General features: G+C 40.8%; 1 protein-coding gene across 1 annotated transcript in view; it reads right to left on the bottom strand.

Annotated features, from left to right (window-relative positions):
• The window catches only part of cdh7a (cadherin 7a), a gene marked incomplete at both ends in the record, with an annotated part of 341,167 nt that overhangs the window by 177,176 nt on the left and 142,210 nt on the right, over nt 1-21,781 (bottom strand). The window contains one exon of the mRNA XM_084048218.1: nt 884-1,003. Within this exon, the coding sequence (XP_083904344.1) occupies nt 884-1,003 (120 nt within the window). The remainder of the gene's footprint in view (nt 1-883; nt 1,004-21,781) is intronic.

Here is a 21,781-nt window from a genome sequence, read left to right as displayed (position 1 = left end):
ATATATATATATATATATATATATATATATATATATATATATATATATATATATATATATTTTACGGGAAGCACTGAGGCATTTATTCTAAGGTGTTTTTCCAGGACATGCTGATTCTGAATACCAACACATTGTGCAATATATATACCTCTGAAATATGACATGTTTACCAACAGCATCTCCCTGAACTCAGGGTGACTTGTCAGCACATCTAATGATTCTCCATGTACTCGAATGACAGCGCTGTCGTATGCGCAGTGGTGTAAAGTAACTAAGTAAATGTACTCAAGTGCTGTACTTAAGTACAGTGTTGAGGTGTTTTTACTTAGCTGGTGGATTTACAATGTTCAGTACTTTTACTTCTACTCCACTACATCTCAGAGGCAAATATTGTACTTTTACTCCACTACAATTATTTGAAAACTTTAGTTACTAGTTACTTTGCAGATTTAGATTATTATTTCAAAACCACTTCGACCACTTCATATACATTTCGGCCATTTGAAAAAAGCCGATCTACAAGCTCACAATGTGTCGCGATGTGACGCATTGTGAGCTTGTAGATCGGCTATTTTCAAATGATTTTTATACATTTTATACATTTGAAAACTTGTGAAATGGGACGTTCTGCATATTGAGTATACTTTCTACTTTTGATACTTTCAGTACATTTTGATACCAACACTTTTGTACTTTTACTCAAGTACATTTCGAATACCGGACTTTCACCTGTATTATGTATTTCTACATAGCAGTGTTGAAACTTTTACTTAAGTAAAAAAAAATGCACTTTTTCCACCACTGGCCGTGTGTACTTCAGGGTGACTTGTCAGCACATGTAATGATCCTCCATGTACCGGTATGACAGCGTAGCGGTACGTACCTGTCTTGGGCTCCACAGAGAAGTATGGCTGTCCGTGGATGATGCTGTAGACCACCCTGGCACTGTTCCCGTACGTGGGGTCATCTGCGTCCGTGGCTGCCACTTGTACCACCATTGTCCCTGAAAGCACAAACAGACAGACAGCCTATCATTAGTTTACCCAAGAAAATACCAAGAGTTAGAAGAGTTGACAAGAGCTACATGTATAGTCATCGGAACACAAATTGCGACCACTTTGATTTAAATGGGTATAATAATATATAGTTATATCAGAAATGCAGCGTGATGTCAATTCAGAGGCTCGGTTTGGAATGAAATCATTGGCATTTGCATGTACAATACGCCATGTGTTTGTTTACTTGGGGGGGAGCCAGGTCTGTAAATCTGCAAAACATGTTTAACTCCACTCTGTGTCTCTGGGGGGTCGCTGGAACAACATATTTTGAGATGGGGGGTCCGCGGCCAAATACATATCATTTTGGGGGGGTCCATGACATGGAAAAGTTGGAGCACCACTGATATAGCAACATACTGTGTCGAGGTGTGGTACAGGAGGTATACAGGCCGAGCAGTGAATATTCAAGAGGTTTATTTCTCAAAAAGCCCCTCACTGGGAAACCACAAGGAATGTGATGGACTTAGGAATACACTAGAATTATCAAAGACTTGGAAAACACATGGGACAAGAACTAACCACATCAAATACGACGACAAACTGACAAGGGACAAAACCAGTGTTGCCAGATGGGAAATGTTGAATTATCGTACCGGAGGCTTAAAATGATTGTATTTGAAAGAATGTGTAAATAAGTAATTTCACAAAAAAATGTGTGTAAAATTAGTGTAGGAAACAACCTTGTTTGAGACTTCTACGTGACAAAAACGCATCACATAATGCTGCGTGGAAGCAGGCAACTTCCTGGACCTACACAAATAAAAGCCTGAAACTAGACTGGAGAGACACGACCGGTGTTTTAATGCCTCCAAGTACAGATCCAGGTTCAGATTTACTGATTTCCTGAATTATTTTCAATCAACAGCCAGGGAATTTAGTAAATTCACACATTTTTTTTTGTGATATGGCGAAATGATCGTACATTTGGGCATTTTGGGAATTATTGATCGTACATGGTACAGAGGGTCAAATAATCGTACAAATACGATAATTATCGTACATCTGGCAACACTGGACAAAACACACAGGGGCATACATGTAGACAAGGACTAACTAAACACAGGTGAACTCAACACACAATCAACACTGGGATAGGCTAGGGAACTAACAGGACACAGGTGGAAACACTGGGAATCACAGGACTAGTGAGACAAGACAGGTACAGATACTGTAACTAAGCAGACAGGAAAAAAATAGGAACAATACTACAAAATAAGACATAGAAAACCACAACAACAAACTACACAGAGCTAGAAGACTAAAACAGAACAGGAATACATAGTAAAAGTCCAAAAGGAATAAACACAGCTAAAGTCCAAGGGCTGAGGAGAAGACTGTGACATACTGTTAGGGTTTTGAAAACACTTTTAGATATGAATTTTGCCCTGGACCCACATCTCAAAATGTTTTGTGCCAGGGACCCTCATGAAGCAAAGATTGGAGTTCTTGAAACAGATTTTCAAGATTTCTTTTTTTTTTTAAATAGCAGATCTACAAGCTCATAGCGCTATGAGCTTGTGGATCTGCTATTTGTTTGAATAGCCAGAGATATTTTTGAAATGACACGGATGCATTCCCACATTGAATGGGTCAAGATGTCATCACCATGTGAGAACATTAATGTATGCTGAATGATTAGGCAAAGCTCAGCTCATAAATCATAGATCATCTCCTCTAACTGTAGGGAGAGTGTTGCTGAAACCTTTGGCATAGCATACTGGATGCTGGCAGGCAGCCTCCAACACTTCTGAACAAACAGATCATATAGATGTCACCATCATTTGCAGGAATATGGTTTATAAGATTAAAAGGCTTTTCTTTGCTTTCTGAGATCCAGTCCTTTTACCTTGTTTTCACACAATGTACCTCACAGCAGTGATATGGCGTTGGCACTGGGATCAGTGCAGTGGTGTAAAGTAACTAAGTACATGTACTCAAGTACTGTACTTGAAAACAATTTTGAGGTGTTTTTACTTTACTGGAGTTTTTTCCATTTTTCAGTACTTTTACTCCACTACATCTCAGAGGCAAATATTGCACTTTTACTCCACTACAATTATTTGAACACTTTAGTTACTAGTTACTCTGCAGATATAAATCATGTTATTATAAAACATACATGAACCACTTTAGCCCTATTTTATACCTAGGCTATTTGAAAAATAGCAGATCTACAAGCTCACAACGTGTCGCATCGCGATGCCTTGTGAGCTTGTAGATCGGCTATTTTCAAACATTTTCGTACTTTTACTTTTGGTACTTTAAGTATTATGTGGATGCCAACACTTTTGTACTTTTACTGAAATAACATTTTGAACACAGGCTTTTTACTTGTAACAGGGTACTTTTATAATGTGGTATTCTGCTTAAGTAAAATATCTGAGTAGCCTACTTCTTCCACCACCATTGAAGAGGCACTTCAACCAAAACACTAACACGACACAACAGTGATTTATGTCAGTTTGCATGTTATTTTTCAACACGATGAATCATTATATGCACATCCACACAGATATGTCCTTGGGAGTACAAAGGATCTTACTGAAGTATAGAGCACACATTGAACATAATCGTCTCTGTTGGGTGGAAACCTCATACAGATGTGCCACTTCAAAACTTCACACTTTACTGTTCTTTCCCTGAAAGTGCCCTGAAAATGCATTTTTTCCTCCCTGTTCTGCCCTTAAAAATGCACTGTTTTGCCCCTGAAAAGAAGTTGTCACTACACACCCCCGTTTTTCCCTTCAACAGACACCCATATACATGAGAACAAAATAATGTGTGTTGAAGAAGGTGTCAGACTCATTATGAGGAGAAAGGTGATTTGAAGAGGTCCTTGACCAGTTGCTCAAATGAATTAGCATCATAAAAGCAGTGATCATCAAAATAATTCATCATTTTAAATGCCCTTCTTTGTCCCTCTTATTGCCCTGGGAATCCCCTGAAAATGTACTGTCTTGCCGATGGCAGGACATTTGAAGTTTTGAAATGGCACATCTGTATGTTCCAAAACTGTGGCTTTTCAGGATTCAAATTCAAAAGCATCAAAAGCAGCAGATCTACAAGCTGGAAACGCGGCGCGAAGCGACGCGTTTCCAGCTTGTAGATCTGCTGCTTTTGATGCTTTTGTTGTGACGCTGTAGTATGATCAAGTAGGACGTTGATTCACGAAAAAAACACAAATGGTTTGAATATGGAGATATGAGGTTTCTGCCCGGCGACAGCAATGATATAATGTGAATTAAATACAGTTTCAATGTGGGATATTATTATTATTATTTTTATTACGTCCATATTCAATATTCCCCACATAAAATAATCCTTGTACCTTCTGTTAACCCATTCAATCCGGGAGCGCATCTGTGTCATTTTTAGATTTCTTTGGGCTATTCAAAAAATAGCAGATCTACAAGCTCGTAGCGCGGCACCGAGTGCCGCGATACGAGCTTGTAGATCTGCTATTTTTGAAAAATCGCGAATATTCGTGTAAATCTTTGAATGTATATTTTTAAAGCAAACATTTGTAACTTAACTTTGCCTCTGGGGGGTCCCTGGAACAAAAACAATTGAGATGGGGGTCCGCGGCCAAATACATATCTAAAAAATGTTTTCTAAATCCAAACAATATGTTGCTAAAATCAGTGGTGCTACAACTTTTGTCACCCCCAAAATTATATGTATTTGGCCGCGGACCCCCATCTCAAAACATGTTGTTCCAGGGACCCCCCATAAGCACAGAGCGGAGTTAAAATGTTTTGCTTTAAAACATATATTTACTTTTAAAGATTTGCCAAAAATGTCAACGATTAAAAACAAAACAAATAGCAGATCTACAAGCTCATAGTGCTATGATCTTGTAGATCTGCTATTTTTGAATAGCCAAAGAAATCTTTGATGCGTTCCCGGTCTTAATGGGTTAATGTCATCAACATTCAGAAAGCCACATAAACACAATAGAATTGGAGACAAGGAGCGTGGAATGAGCTCTGAAGTGTTCTGTAGGGATTTTTTTGGGGGGTATTTTATAATCATCTTTTTGAATCTATTGTGACAGGCTCAAGTGTTGTTTGTTCAGGAGAGCATGCAGTGCAGCTACTGTTGTCAGCGAAGATTTCAGCCAAACTGCTTTAAAAAACACATAATTGCAGTTGTTTACCCACAATAATATAAAAGGCCTATTCAGTGTGCACGCTATGCAAGCAGTCAGGGTTGAGTCTCTCTCTCTCTCTCGTTCTCTCTCTAACCCATTCAAGCCGGAAACGCATCGTGTCATTTTAGATGTATTTGGGCTATTCAAAAATAGCAGATCTACAAGCTCATAGCGCGGCACCAAGTGCCGCACTATGAGCTTGAAGATCTGCTATTTATTGAAAAATCTTGAGAATGTGTGCAAATATTTGACTATATGTATTTCAAGATTTTTCAAAAAATAGCAGATCTACAAGCTCATAGCGCGACTTGTAGATCTGCATTTATTTTGAAAAATCTTGTGAAAATGTGTTTAAATGTTTGAATATGATGTATTTTTCAAGATTTTTCAAGATTTTTCTAAAATAGCAGATCTACTGTAGATCTGCAGATCTACTCTACTCTAGCTCATAGCGCAGCACACGGTGCCGCGCTATGAGCTTGTATATCCGCTATTTTTGTAATGGCCAAAGTATAAAATAATATGGATGAAGCGGTTACACAGATGCGTTCCTGGTTTGAATGGTTTAATTCTCTCTCTCTCTCTCTCTCTCTCTCTCTCTCTCTCTCTCTCTCTCTCTCTCTCTCTCTCTCTCTCTCTCTCTCTCTCTCTCTCTCTCTCTCTCTCTCTCTCTCTCTCTCTCTCTCTCTCTCTCTCTCTCTCTCTCTCTCTCTCTCTCTCTCTCTCTCTCTCTCTCTCTCTCTCTCTCTCTCTCTTGTTTTGTCTTTCTTTTTTAGTTTCCTGGCAATTTACAAACACCAAGGCAACAAACATAATCAGTGAAGCATATTATAACCCATGGATAGCATTGTTAGAACTATGGGACGACTTTTAAAAGTTTTTTAAACGTAGGCTTAATATTATGCATTAATTCACATTCACAATAAGTTGTGCTATTATCTAGTGTCATTGTTTTTGTGTGGCGCACGCACGCACGCACGCACACACACACACACACACACACACACACACACACACACACACACACACACACACACACACACACACACACACACACACACACACACACACACACACACACACACACACACACACACACACACACACACACACACGGGAAGTGAACATAAGAAGGAATAAAAAAAAAGACAAGGTATCTACATAATAGCACATACCGTAGCACATCTGTTCTCAAACGTTTTCATGTCAAGGACCGCCCTAAATGATATGTATTTGGCCGCGGACCCCCATCTCAAAATATTCAGTTCCAGGGACCCCCAGAAGCAAAGATTTGAGTTACAAATGTTCGCTTTAAAAATATATTTTTCTAATAATTGTAGTGGAGTAAAAGTACAATATTTGCCTCTGAGATGTAGTGGAGTACAAGTAAAAGTATTGGAAATTGCAAATACTCAAGTACAGTACAAATACCTCAAAAGTGTACTTAAGTACAGTACTTGAGTAAATGTACTTAGTTACTTTCCACCACCGCAAATGTCCCAGTGGCCAGCACGTCCCTGTCTCACAGATTCTAAGAGCGTGGTGGGTGACCAATCCCACCACACGTTCTCCACAGGTCCTCATAGATTAGCATGTGTAGAGTGATTGATAATAATTACCCACTGAAGTCTGTTATTAATTGCGGAAAATGTTGAAAAAGCAGTGGTCAAGCAGTGAGTGATGTGTGTGGTCAGTGGACCACGCTGGTCCTCTCACACAGACATAATGACATAGAATGGTTCATTCTGAGACATTCTGAGATGGCTGTGATTAAGGAGAGTTTTCACCTGCCGATCAGCAGCTCCTCATAGTTTCTCATCCCCATCGTTTCAATGTTTATTTCATTTTGGCTCAGCTCCATGCTTTTGCTAGAGTACCCGAGTCCTGACGTCACTCCCACTACCCCTGGGTCACGCACGTACATAATTCTATTGAAATTTCCATAGGGGAATCTTAGTCATATAATAACTGTGTTCCAACAAATCTCCATATATGCAAACATATTATGGTCATATTGCTTCTATATTAGTCCATGGGCCAGACGAGATGTCGGTACACCGAAAGGTGGCAAAGGTTACTTATCATTTTTGAGAAGCTCTATGTCTGTAGATAACATTTTGGTATGATAACCCTTCCTGAGTCACAGCTAAATTGGTGTTATCAGGTGCTGAAGTTACCCTCCCCCATTGAAAAAAGCCATTTTAGATGCAGGTGCATATCTTGGTATTGGCACCTGTTGAGTATATATTTCAATATCTTTCACTATAGTGTTTGGTATCATTTTTAAGGGGACACTTTAAGCTTACATTCAAGCCCTTTTGTGTATATGTGGGACAAGTACAGTGGATACTGGAGCTCTTCAAACTTCGAATAAAACATTTTTAACACAATATTTGCCGAAATCATATTTTTTCTTTTAGTCCTATGCCATCAAAAAACATCAGTGGCACAAAACACAAAATCTGGAATGCTGACATGACCCTAAGGATCCGGGAAATGTATAATTTACCCATATTATTTCATTCTGAGGGACAGATTTTCAGCCTTATATTAAACAAGCAGTTTTAACGCGAAACTAATCAGACCATAGTCAGTTACAACACAGACTTGTTTTAAGCATTTGTTCAATAGTAGCATTTTATAATAAAGCAGTTCATGAGTCACAGTAGTAGTCAAATCAACATGAAAGTATGTGCATGAAATTATGTTTCCTTTTATATACATATACTGTATATCAGCAGTAACAGTGTAGTAACATCAACAGTATATAGATATACATTGTGCAACATTGGGTTGATCACACTATACAAGAGACTTCAGTCCTTTGTGCCGACCCACTTTATTTTTGCTCAGTTTTTTCCTTGTATGGCGTATTCTTTATTTCCTTTTTTCTCTTTTTGTCTCTTTTTTCCCAATGTCCTTGTTCATGGTCTATCTGCCGGGTAGAAGTTTTTTTCCAAGCCTAGGGCCATGTTACACATTAAAACTGGTCATCAATTTCTCCATCTGACTCCCCAAGTTCAAATTCTGGTTGTGGATCATCTGCCTGTATTGGTTGCTGCAGGTCTGCAACCTGCACATGTCGGTGCAGGTCAGTCCATTACAGGCACGTGCAATCTGGCAGTTTGCACACACTTGCAGGACAACAGCTCCAAGACCACATCTGGTTTAGGTGGGGAACGCATCCAGTGAATGGCCAGCTTGCCATCGCTGTCGGTACGTACATCCATGAAGAATAGGGCTTGGCACAACAGGAGATGCCTGTAGACAGCAGTTCCAGATTGCTGCCTGGTAGTTTGCCCGTTCAATAATGCATATAGAGACAATCTCTACATGGTGGCAGCTGGCTGGATTCGATTTCCCCCCTTTTGGTGCAGAACAGTTTGTGGCGCAGCTTACTTACATCTTATTTACATCACCTGTGCTGCTATTGGCGATGTACATGCAACAGGTAAACTTCTCAATTTTCTGGAAGAGATCATCAGATACATTCCATGACTTCCCCAGTTGACTGAAAGTATCTTGCCAGAAAGGGTCCTCATCTTCAGAGCATTCAGCTTCCCTCGACCGGCGAATGCACTCACTGTGTCACATCCTGTGAAGGTGGGTAAGCCAATTAGGCCGTCACATACACTACGTCCGATTGAGCCTACCAGTTTTGTGATGTCCAGAAAACGTGTGCGGTTCTGTGTCCCACATTTTTGATAGATGGGACAGGCAATATCTTTCTGGAAGCCAAGACAGAGCACCATGACATCAGTATCTTCAGCTGTAATTACTACTGCCTGTGAGCCTGCATTAGATGCATGCAAGGCATGGCGAAGCAAATGAGTATCAGCTTCCTCATGCGTGGAGTGCAACTCTGCTATTTCCTCACACTTGTCCTTGGCCTCTTCGCCTATCTCAGGAACTCTCAAGAGATCCCTGGTCACATCAGGTGGTGCAATGGAGCCAGTGGAGAGGCCAACCAGATCAATGCCATTTGGAGCCACAGGATTGAACCAGTTATTCTCCATATGGTCAATGAAAGCCTTGACATCCTCATAATTTCTTTTGATCCTTGGACCCTGTAGATCTGGATGGGACAGCTTGTAACTGCCTTGACCTATCAAGTCTCTCAGATGTCTGAGGAACAAGGTTCTGTACTCGGCTGTAAGGTTATCACAGCTCCTGGCTTCAAGCTGAATCCCTTTGTCCCTCCAGCTGTCTGGGTGTCTTTGTTCACCGTTTCTTCTATGGCTTGGTCAACAGGGATTCGGGGAAAGGGATTGGTGGAGCCCATTTGAACTGAGAAACCCCCTTCCATGAATTCTGTATACACATCTGGGTGTGTGATGGGCAGTTGAGACATTTGGGCGTAATAGTAGGGAAGGTACCGTGCATAATTAATTTGGTCATATGCAAAGCACCAAGGAATCATTGCTCGAATGCTTGCCAGGTGAAGCATCCACTCTCCCTCTCTAGATGCTCGAATGAGGCCCAACATGATTTAAACCATGTCCAAATAAGACATCCAGAAGGCAGAGAGACTGCCATTTCCATTCTTTCCAACTCAACCACTACCAGGCAGCAATCTGGAACTGCTGTCTACAGTGATGTGCCGTGGCAGACCTGTCACTCTTGGTTCAATGAACCCTAAAGTCCAGTTTATAGACGACATACACAGAAATTACCGTTCACATGCGCAAGGCATCTTTATTGACAAACAAGGGAGACTCCCTTTATACTATGTGGATAAAAGAACAGCAAATTAATGATATTAAAACAATACGACCTGATATATCACGAAGGCAATTCGCTCCACATCTAGGTCTGCATGCAAACAAGCGTTCGGTTGAGCGCCTGGAGAATTCTGAAGTTCTTATCTATAACATTCAGTATATCAACGCTGTGGCTGTCAAGGCCTTCCTTCTTACTAGAGCACAGCTACTGTGCTCCACACTCTATAAAGTAAAGGTTGACGGCCCAAGGTTCCACAATGGACCATCAACAGGCATCTCCTGTTGTGCCAAGCCCTATTCTCCATGGATGGACCGACAACGATGGCAAGCTGGCCATTCACTGGATTCTGTTCACTGGAACAGAATTTGAACTTGGGGAGTCAGATGGAGAAATTGATGACCAGTTTTAATGTGTAACATGGCCCTAGGTTTGGAAAAAAACTTCTACCCGGCAGCTAGACCATGAACAAGGACATTGGGAAAAAAGAGACAAAAAGAGAAAAAAGGAAATAAAGAATAAGCCATACAAGGAGAAAACTGAACAAAAAATAAAGTGGGTCGGCACAAAGGACTGAAGTCTCTTATATAGTGCGATCAACCCAATGTTGCACAATGTATATCTATATTGATGTTACTACACTGTTGTTACTGCTGTATATACAGCATTATGTATATAAAAGGACACATAATTTCATGCATATACTTTCATGTTGATTTGACTACTACTGTGACTCATGAACGGCTTTATTATAAAATGCTACTATTGAACAAATACTTAAAACGAGTCTGTGTTGTAACTGACTATGGTCTGATTAGTTTCGCGTTAAAACTGCTTGTTTAATATAAGGCTGAAAATCTGTCCCTCAAAATGAAATAATATGGGTAAATTATACATTTCCTGAATCCTTAGGGTCATGTCAGCATTCCAGATGTTGTGTTTTGTGCCACTGATGTTTCTCAATGGCACAGGACTAAAAGAAAAAATATGATTTCGGCAAATATTGTGTTAAAAATGTTTTATGCGAAGTTTGAAGAGCTCCAGTATCCACTGTACTTGTCCCACATATACACAAAAGGGCTTGAATGAAAGCTTAAAGTGTCCCCTTAAAAATGATACCAAACACTATAGTGAAAGATATTGAAATATGTACTCAACAGGTGCCAATACCAAGATATGCACCTGCATCTAAAATGGCTTTTTTCAATGGGGGAGGGTAACTTCAGCACCTGATAACACCAATTTAGCTGTGACCCAGGAAGGGTTATCATACCAAAATGTTATCTACAGACATAGAGCTTCTCAAAAATGATAAGTAACCTTTGCCACCTTTCGGTGTACCGACATCTCGTCTGGCCCATGGACTATATGGGCGGATCGGCAATTCTGGCCAATCCGACGGAAACGCACTCCCCCCGGTCCTCAATGCAATTTTGAAGTCAATTGGACGGGCGGTCCTCGAGGGCAGATGCACTCACACACACACACACACACACACACACACACACACACACACACACACACACACACACACACACACACACACACACACACACACACACACACACACACACACACACACACACACACACACACACACACACACACACACACACACGTACTAACACCAAATGTTTAGACATACCATACAGACAGGTCAAAAAAACTATTCATACTAAATAAAAGCACATTGATGTACTGCAACTTTAACACTAGACTGCAATGTGTATATATCTAACTATATAAATGGCGAGCAACTTCCGCACCCTCGGTGGCGACACCCCACAGCTCTGTTATCGAATAAATAACGCACCGCCAGACCACATGTCGCCTACTGACTCGCCACGGCGGCCGCGCTGAATTTACGCCTCGCGTAGGGGACATCTCACTGTTCACTACACCTTTTCCACCGCGCAACATAATTAATTCTACTCACCAAATGTCGGACAAAACGGAAGGGGAGCCAGCTTCGTACCGTTTACCGTGCGCACGACCTCATCACCACAACAGCAGCCAGCCGCTGCGGGGGTTTTTTCCTTTTTTTCCAAACTTTTTTTTTGGTCACCATTTTCTCCAGGCACCATTTCTGGTGTAACGTCGGGTGTTTCTTTTCACCAGCCAATCACCTTTCACGTTGCCACGTCCGTTGCCACGTCGCGCTGACGTACGCTAAACAAGCGCTGCCGTGCGCACAATGCAAACGAGCCCAAAGGCGCGCAAAAATAAGCCGACCATTGCTTACACACAAAGTCAGACCTGGCAACGCAGCCTACGCCAATCATGTGTGAGAGATCTACAAGCTATGGGGCAGAGACGCCACCGTATCTTAGCAACAACTACAGCGCTCACTCTCATTGGTCGTGTCACGCTAAGAGCAGTCTCCAGACAATGGCATCGCAGACAGCTTGCTGTTACTGCTGTAGCCATCACAGGCAGTTGCAGCACGACGGACAGGGCGCTGTGATAGCTGCCATGTCGCTAACGCTAACCTGGTTGTCATGCCTGCAGCGGCTGTGCAATCACTTTGTCAACAATGCACGTTCGTGTGGTGAATGTCTATATTGCTGCTCAGTTCGTCCATTGTAGATGGTGTATGTTTGTGTGTGTCTTCTGGAGAACTATGTAGCTCCACAGCAACTACAGTAACTAACGTAATGGCAGGACCGCCCCGTGCAACGCATGTTACGCTGCATTATGCTCATGTAGTAATTTCAGATAATTTCGCTCCGATTAGAGCAGTGTCACGCTGCCCCCCCCCCCCCCCCCCCCCCCCCCCAAATACACGTACTTGATCTGGGACCCCCCCATTCTGTTTGACTCCGTTCCACAAGTCAATATTGTGAAAATAGCCGATCTACAAGCTCGAAACGCCTCACGTTGAGAGGCTTTGTACGCTTGGAGATCGGCTATTTTCTACATGATTGCCTCTTTCTTACATTCTTTGCCAATGTGGCCCATGTTTTCATAGCATAGTTTATTGACTACTTCTGTTGCAGAAATGGCCATTTCCCTTACTTTCGTTTTTTTATTGTCTCCGCCAGGCCGAAAGGCATGGCGCAAGACTATGTTTCACCCCCTGTCCGTCCGTCTGTGATAGCTAATCTCTCACATCGTTGACTTGATCGCAGCAAAATAACAGCCCGATGTGGAGAGTCAGTGAGAGCTGGATAAACGACGTAAAATGTGTCAAAAGGAGTCTGTACGGCTGTCGATAAATGAACACATGACGTCGGTGGGAGAGGAGATATTGTGTCTTTTGGACAAACAGCAGCGTGGTGCTGATGTTTGTTGTGTGAAGCAGCTTAATGTCAGAGTGTTTGTGTTGGAGCGCCTCAGTGCGGCTGCAGAGTTCATGTGCAACCTCTTCCAGAGAGACACAGAGACACTAGAAACTCTGCTGGGGAAAAAAAACACTGCTGGCCATTGACTTTCCTATGGACATTGATCTACACACTGCAGGTATATCTGCTACACACACAACATCAAACTACACACTGCAGGTATGATGCAGCGTTTGCATTACAGCCAGCATGCCAGCGTAGTTCCCATATGGTTTCAAGGTGGGCTAAACCATATGGACCCCATGTCAGCAATGTCAGCGCCATCCACTTCAGTCCCAACTGCGATGCCCATGCAGGCTATAAGTAGCTTCTACCTGGCCCTTAGGTGGGCCCCAACTAGCCATGTTTATGTGGGACCAAGGCGGGTCCTAACTGGGTTTGCCCATGCAGGCTTTAACTGGCTTCTACCTGGGCCCTAGGTGTACCCTAACCAACCACAGTGCAGTGCCCATCGCTCCAATTGTTGTGACGTCAGGGCTCTCAATACTGCACATTGGTGGAGGAGGAGGGGCCGCAGGGCGACCGCACACATCGCTGAACCAATGGTAGCCCACGGATGTTTCCTCTGTGGATTTACAATCTGCCCCTCTATGCCACATATCATCCGCACTACAGGGTCTTCACTGACCGAGCCACGGCCCCACTGACCCTCATGACGCTACGCCACTTAAACGTGCGGCAGCATGCGCTGGGTTGCCAGGTTTGCACAGCCTGCGCCAGAAACAAGCAACCACCTTCATGAAAAAAAAAAAAACACCGAAATGGTCCGCAATGTTCCAGGGGTGTCCCCGCGCGTCCCAACACTCCACAGGGGGTCAGTGGACCATCAGGGGGTCCGCGGACCCCCTGTGGACCCCCTGAAACATAACAAATATTATTTCTTCAAATTTTTTCCTTTTTCAAAAAAACTTTTCCACAGTTTCACTCCGGCGATTTGGGTCCCCCAATATACACACGGCCACGCTGGGCCCCGTGCGCGGCTGGGGTTGAGGGGGGCGTAGCCCCCCGAAACTCTAGTATATATATATATATGTAGTGCTTGTGCAGGATCATACAGCAGAGGTCTTCAACGTTTTCAGGCCAAGGACCCCCTAGCTGAGAGAGAGATGAAGCAGGGACCCCCTCTATATTGTATACAATTTTGTTTCAGATTCAACTTTTTTTTGTTTACTTGGTCTGCTCTTTTTTTCCCTCTACACCTATACCTCTTTGCCAAAGATAGCCGATCTACAAGCTCACAACGCCTCGCAGCGCGAGACGTTGTGAGCTTGTAGATCGGCTATTTTTGGCTAAAGTTCTCCTCAGGAAAAGGGATGCTAGGGTGGTTAAGTGGTTAAAGGTAAAAAAAAAAAAAAATCATATCACAAAGATTTGGCGGACCCCCTGTAGTAACTCTGAGGACCCCCAAGGGGTCCCGGACCCTCTATTGAAGACCCCTGTGATACAGTAATGTAGGTAGAGCAGTGAGAACACAAACCAAAAAGGAGATCATTGCAAAACATCCATAATTTAGAGCTCCACTGTAGCAGCCAGCCATGGTGAGGTGGTTAAATTATCAACAGCTCAGACAACGGTACCGTAACCTTGAAATAAAAATGTTGTTTTACACAAGTGTACTTCTTTCTCTTTCTTTTTTTTTTCTCCCAGTTGTGAATGTCCAGACGAACAGAACGGCCACTTTATGCCTGAGTATTTCATTTTAATAGCTCTAGCTGCACAGCTCTCTGGCTAAAGGCTTCTCCAGTCTCTCTATACTGTACAGGGCATAAAGGAAAGTGCCGTCTTACGAGGAAGGTGATATTTTACTTTGAGGCAAACACCCTAATAAAATCCTCACTTTCCAGGCTTTGGGTATATTTTTTACAAGGCTTTTTAACAGAATGAAGGGAAGTGATCATGGAAACGGGCAAAGATTAGAGTCGCCACCATTCCGAGCCATAAAGAGCGGAATTAACCCGTTGAAACCGGGAACGCATGTGTGTCATTTTTAAGATTTTTTTGGCTATTAAAAACCCCAAAAAAAGAGATATACAAGCTTATAGCGTGACCGCGCTATGAGCTTGTAGATCTGCTATTTGTTTTGAAAAAACGTGGAAAATGTGTGCAAATCTTTGAATATATATAATATATGCTTTAAAGCAAACATTTTTTAACTCCGATCTGTGCTTCTGTGGGGGTCCCTGGAATAACATGTTTTGAGATGGGGGTCCGCGGCCAATTACATATCATTTTGGGGGTCCTTGACATGGAAAAGTTGGAACACCACTGATATAGCAACATACTGTTAGGATTTAGATTTATTTTTTTATGTGTGTATTTGGCCACGGACCCCCATCTCAAAATATTTTGTTCCAGGGACCCCCCAGAAGCACATATTTGAGTTAAAAATGTTTGCTCTAAAAACAATTATATACATATATATATATAAATATTTCCAGACATTTTCAAGACTTTTCAAAAATAGCCAAAGTACAAAATAATGGTTTACGTGGTTACACAGATGCGTTCCCGGTGTTAATGGTTTAACAGGCTCTTGGCCCTGGATGTGAACAATGTAATAGGACAAAGCTTAGTAGAACCTGTAGAAGTTATCACCAGGCTGTGGATGGACCTCCAGATGATATCATCAGCTCTTAGTCATGACAGCTTATATTACAGACAGGGCGTCTTAACCACCAAGGTCAGAGGATGACTGGGTTTGGAAGCAGAACTCAGGCGACTCCTACATCTCTATATTACTGTATGATATTTATAATCAGATTACGGGGGGGTTCCGACATTGAGGAACCAAAGAATCGGTTCCATCACATTTGGAACCGCATTTCCGGAACCGGGTTCTATCACAAAGTCAGAGCTGGTTATGTGGACTTCACATCTGATATTACAATTACAATAACAGTGTTTCTCAAATTCTATCATTTCAAGGACCACCATAACTATAAGAGGGTACGAATGGAACCATTTGTAGGCTCTACACTCTCAGAGTTGCAGACCCGTAAGGGTTCCATTTGGAACCCCCTATAGCGGGGGTCTTCAACGGTTTTCAGGCCAAGGACCCCTTAGCTGAGAGAGAGCTAAAGCAGGGACCCCCATATTGCATAAGATTGTGTTGCAGATTAAACTTGTTCATAGATAGCTTCATAGACTTGTTTGACAGCACTGTCGATGTGTAGCGTTGAGTTGGATTCATGTTAATTGTGGAAAACTTGTACTTTGTCTGCTCTTTTTTCCCCCTACCCCAAACCGCTGAAAATAGCCGATCTACAAGCCCTCAACGCCTCGCGCTGCACTGCTATTTTCGACTAATGGTTCTCCTCAGAATAGGGGTGCTAGGGTTCAAATGGTTAATGTAAGAAAAAAGTTTATATCACACAGAGATTTGGCGGACCCCCTGTAGTAACTCTGAGGACCCCATGTAGTAACTCTGAGGACCCCCTGTAGTAACTCTGAGGACCCCTAGTAACTCTGACCCTCTAGTAACACCGACAGAGAGGTTACTCTGTCGGTGGAACAGTAGGGTATTCAAGACCTGGAAAGATGGAGAGGACTCCTTTATAATATTTGTGTTTATTTAGTCTGTCTCCTGGGTGCATCATCTGCCACTTTGGGTGGTTCTCGCATCAAGTCAAGAAAACAATGTGTTTTTTTCAATTATCATTCCCAAGTTGCTGCCTGGGGGGGGTCGCTGGGGGTTGAACGCGGACGTGTTGCCAATGAGCCGAATGTCAGTTAACCCATTAAGACCGGGAACGCATCTGTGTGACCAATTGTACACATATGTTATACTTTGGCTATTCAAAAATAGCAGATGTGAGCGATATTTTTTTTTTTATTGTGAACATGTGTACACATATTTTGAAAATATATATTTTTTTAAAGGGAACATTTTTGACTAAAATCTTTGCTTCTGAGGGTCCCTATTACAACATATTTTGAGATGGGGGTCCGCAGCCAAATACATATCATTTTGGGGGTCCTTAACATGAAAAAGTTTGAGAACCACTGATATAGAAACATATGTTTTTTCCAAAAAAAAACTGTAGGATTTAGAAGACATTTGTAGAATCCCCCAGAAGCAAAGATTTGAATTAAAAATGTTCGCCTAGTTTTTTTTCATATATTCAAAACATTTGCACAAACTTTCACAATTTTACAAAAATAATAGCAGATCTACAAGCTTGTAGCGCGGCACTCGGTGCCGTGCTATGAGCTTGTATATCTGCTGTTTTTTTTAATAGCCCAAAGACATCTTTCAAAAATGACACACAGATGCGTTCCCGGGTCTTAACGGGTTAAAGTGATGAGCATCCTGAAATCTGAATGGATTTGTTCTGCTTGATGAGGCCTGGCTGGCCCGTGGTCGTCTAGCTGCTCCATTGGTTCCTGTCTGTGTCACTCCACCGTTTGTCCATCTTCATCCCTGTGATGATGGATCATATTCTCAAGTTTTTTACCTTCATTCCCAGCAGATGTCGGACAAAAAAAAACGGTTGCTTCCCCTAATCAATTACACTCTGCATGTCAGGGTGAGAACTGTCATGTGGTAGTAATGAAAATAAATACAGCATGGCCTAATTTGAACAGGGAGAGACAGGTATGATTTCGGGCCTACTTGCTCATATAACTGCCAGGTTAAAATATTGTCGCTGTCCAAAACAGTTCCTTTTTAACAATGATTTAAGAATATTTCAACGATTTGAAATAGTGAAAACAGCCGATCTACAAGCACGCAACGCCTCGCCTGACGTTCATTTACGGCTCATTTTCGGCTAAATTGACCGGCTCTCACCCTTTCTCCCCCCCAGCCGGAGAGGTCTTCACACCTCCAGACCACCCGGAGACCGCCATTGTTCAAGTTAATCTGCATTGCACTGTCAGCTATAGGAACCTGGTGAAGTGATTTCTCCCCTCTAAATACAAATGACAACTGTGTTTATAATTATGAACTCCAACCCATGAACCTAACCTCTTAAATGTTGTATTTAGGCTGAGCAATGTGTCTGCTGCAACAACAAAAAAATGCATGCGTATTTGACTCAAAACGAAGTCAGACACTAGCTACTGGCCTTACTGTCGTCATGCGAGTGTTAAAGTGGAGTTGTTCTGTCCATCATTGATTAGAATGACCAAGTCAGACAGAAAAAAAAGTTAGGTTTGAGGATCCAATGGAGTTAGGAGGTTTAGTCAGAAGCACTTTTCAATAGTTCAATAGCACTGATTTATGAACCCATTTAGACCGGGAAAGAATCTGTGTAATTTTTAGATGTCTTTGGCTTTGAAAAATCGTTTTGCAAGTATTAGTTTGAATGAATATATATATATATATATATATATATATATATATATATATATATATATATATATATATATATATATATATATATATAGCACACATTTGTAACTCAAATCTTTGCTTCTGGAGATTCTACAAATGACTTCTAAATCCTAACAGTTTTCTGAAAAAAATGTTGCTATAATATCAGTGGTTTCATGACAGCTTTTTCATGACAAGGACCACCCAAAATGACATGTATTTGGCCGCCGGTGGGCCAAATACATACACACACAAAATATTTAGTTCCAGGGACCCCCAGAAGCAAAGATTTGAGTTACACATGTTCCCTTGAAAAAAAAAAAAAAAAATATATATATATATATATATATATATATATATATATATATATATATATATATATATATATATATATATATATATATATATATATATATATATATATATATATATATATATATACATATATATATATATATATATATATATATATATATACATATATATATATATATATATATATATATATATATATATATATACATATATATATACATATATATATATATATATATATATATATATATATATATATATATATATATATATATATATATATATATATATATATATATATATATATATTCAAATATTTAAACAAAATGTTCAAGATTTTTTCAAAATTAGCAGATCAACAAGCTCATAACGCAGCAATTGGTGCCGCGCTATGACTTTTAAACCAACCAATGTCATTGTTTCATTGGAATGGGAAAATGGATTTGTAATGCACGTGTGTGGATTTAAAAAAAAAAACCTGTCCTTTTCTAAGCTCACACAACACTGCAGTGCTTATAAGAGTATTCTACGCTGCCTGCTCCGTGATCAAGTCCATTAACTCATTGAGACCGGGAAAGCATCCTGTGTCATCTTTAGATTTCTTTGGGCTATTCAAAAATAGCTTGTAGATCAGCTATTTTTGAAAAAAATGTTGTAACTAAAATCTTTGCTTCTGTGGATTCTACAAATGTCTTCTAAAATCCGAACAGTGAAAACATTTATATTGCTATAATATCAGTGTTGCTCAAACTTTTTTCATGTCAAGTACCACCCAAAATTATGTATTTGGCCGCGGACCCCCATCTGACATTATTTTCTTCCAGGGACCCCCACCAGAAGCAAAGATTCGAGTTAAAGATGTTCGCTTGAAAAAAATTATAAACGATTTGCACACATTTTCACGATTTTTCAAAAAAATAGCAGATCTACAAGCTCAAAGCGCGGCACTCGGTGCCGCGCTTTGAGCTTGTAGATCTGCTATTTTTAAATAGCCAAAGTATAAAATAATCCGTAAAGTGGTTACACAGACGCGTTCCCGGTTTTAATGGGTTAAAATCCCCAGGTATATATTCTCACCTGCTCCCCGCTGTCACAGATAAGCTCCCAGTTAGATTCTAATTTATTTGTAATTCCGGAGAGAGATTGAATGTCACCAAGGCTTACAGAGAGAAGTTCATAATCACCTGCTGTGTTCCAACGTACAAACTTATACAATACGAGAACAAATGAAATTATACAAAGAAATGTAGTGTCAAGGGGGCAAAAGCAATCACAATCATTTTAACAACTTTATCTATGCTTTATACAGTATGTTGGCCATTAAAAAAATGCTAATGTACAAATCACTTCGTGCCGCGCTGCGAGCTTGTACATATGCATTTTTTGCTTATTTATCTTGAAAGTGTAAAAATGTTGAATAATATGTATTATATTCTTTAAAGGGACTACACACACATTTTAACTTTTCCTTCTTTTGTGTGTGTTTTTGGTCTCCCCTACCTCTCTTCTATCCCAAAAATTATCCCAGTTTGAACACTCAGGCTTTCACAGCATATCTGGGGTTTTATGTAAATTGGTCTCAAAACAGGCCAACTGATTTGCCCCCGAAAGTGACGTCACTAGCGGTACAATCCCTCCTGTTTTTCAGTTCCAACATAAAATACGTTTTTTTTTCTTTTACTTTTTCCACACAGAACCAGGAAATAACATGCATACAAACTGGCTCTATAGCACCACATGCCAAATCAGGACAATGTGGTATTGCAGGTGAAAGTGCTTTATAAGCCAGAGAGAAGTTAGTTGGAATGAGTATATCTGAGGCTTGATTTAGGCTCAAACCTTTTGAAAAACGTTTGAGGGACATAAACAATATGATATTAAATGTTTTTTTTTATTCACGGTGTAGCTCCTTTAACACAAGCAGAGTATTTAGAAAGCACTTCAACATTCCTGGAGTGCGGCTCACGGGTGGTGCAGTGGTAAAGTCCCCGCCCACCAACACGGAGGTTGTGGGTTCGAACCCACCGTGGTGCATCGGGCTTTGTCGAGCGTCTACACCAGGGTTCTTCAACAGGGGGTCCGGGACCCCTAAGGGATCCTCAGAGCTACTATAGGGGGTCCGCCAAATCTTTGTGTGATTTTAGTTTTTATTACATTAACCACTTGAACCCTAGAATTCCTTTTCTGAGGGGAACATTAGCCGAAAATAGCCGATCTACAAGCTCTCAACGCCTCGCACTGCGAGGCGTTGAGAGCTTGTAGATCGGCTATTTTTGGGGATGTAGGACGAAGGCTCTATACGTCCTCCTGGTGGGAGGAAATATTGGCTATTCTAAAATTTTAAATTATTTATTATTATTCCTGGAGTGCGGAAGTGGCCGGGACGGCACAAGATGACTGGAAGCTTTACCCAAGTCAAACGTTGGGACGTTTGTTCACGTCCAGTGTTGGAGAGTAACCAAAGTAATATGTAACTATATGTAAAGTAATAGGCTATTATGACTTTTTTTCCAGTAAATAGTAAAGTAACTAATTACTTTTGGCAGGGAGTAATAAGTCAAGTAACTATGTTACTTTTTAAACAAGTAATATGTAATAAGTAATATATTACTATGTTTTAGTAACTTTTCCAACACAGTGTTGGAAAGTAACTAAAGTAATATGTAACTTAAAGTATTACATTACTTTTACAGTAACTTGTAAAGTAACTAATTACTTTTGGCAGGGAGTAATAAGTAAAGTAACTATATTACTTTTTAAACAAATATGTAATAAGTAATATATAACTATGTTTTAGTAACTTTTCCAACACTATTCACGTCTAGGGATGTCCGATATTATCGTCCAATATTAGCATAAAAAAATATTAAATTGTATAGAGGCT

This window comes from Gymnoscopelus microlampas (genome assembly GCF_963454915.1).
Source record: "Gymnoscopelus microlampas genome assembly, chromosome: 22".
Classification (NCBI taxonomy): domain Eukaryota; kingdom Metazoa; phylum Chordata; class Actinopteri; order Myctophiformes; family Myctophidae; genus Gymnoscopelus; species Gymnoscopelus microlampas.
This window is presented reverse-complemented; position numbering and strand designations above follow the sequence as displayed.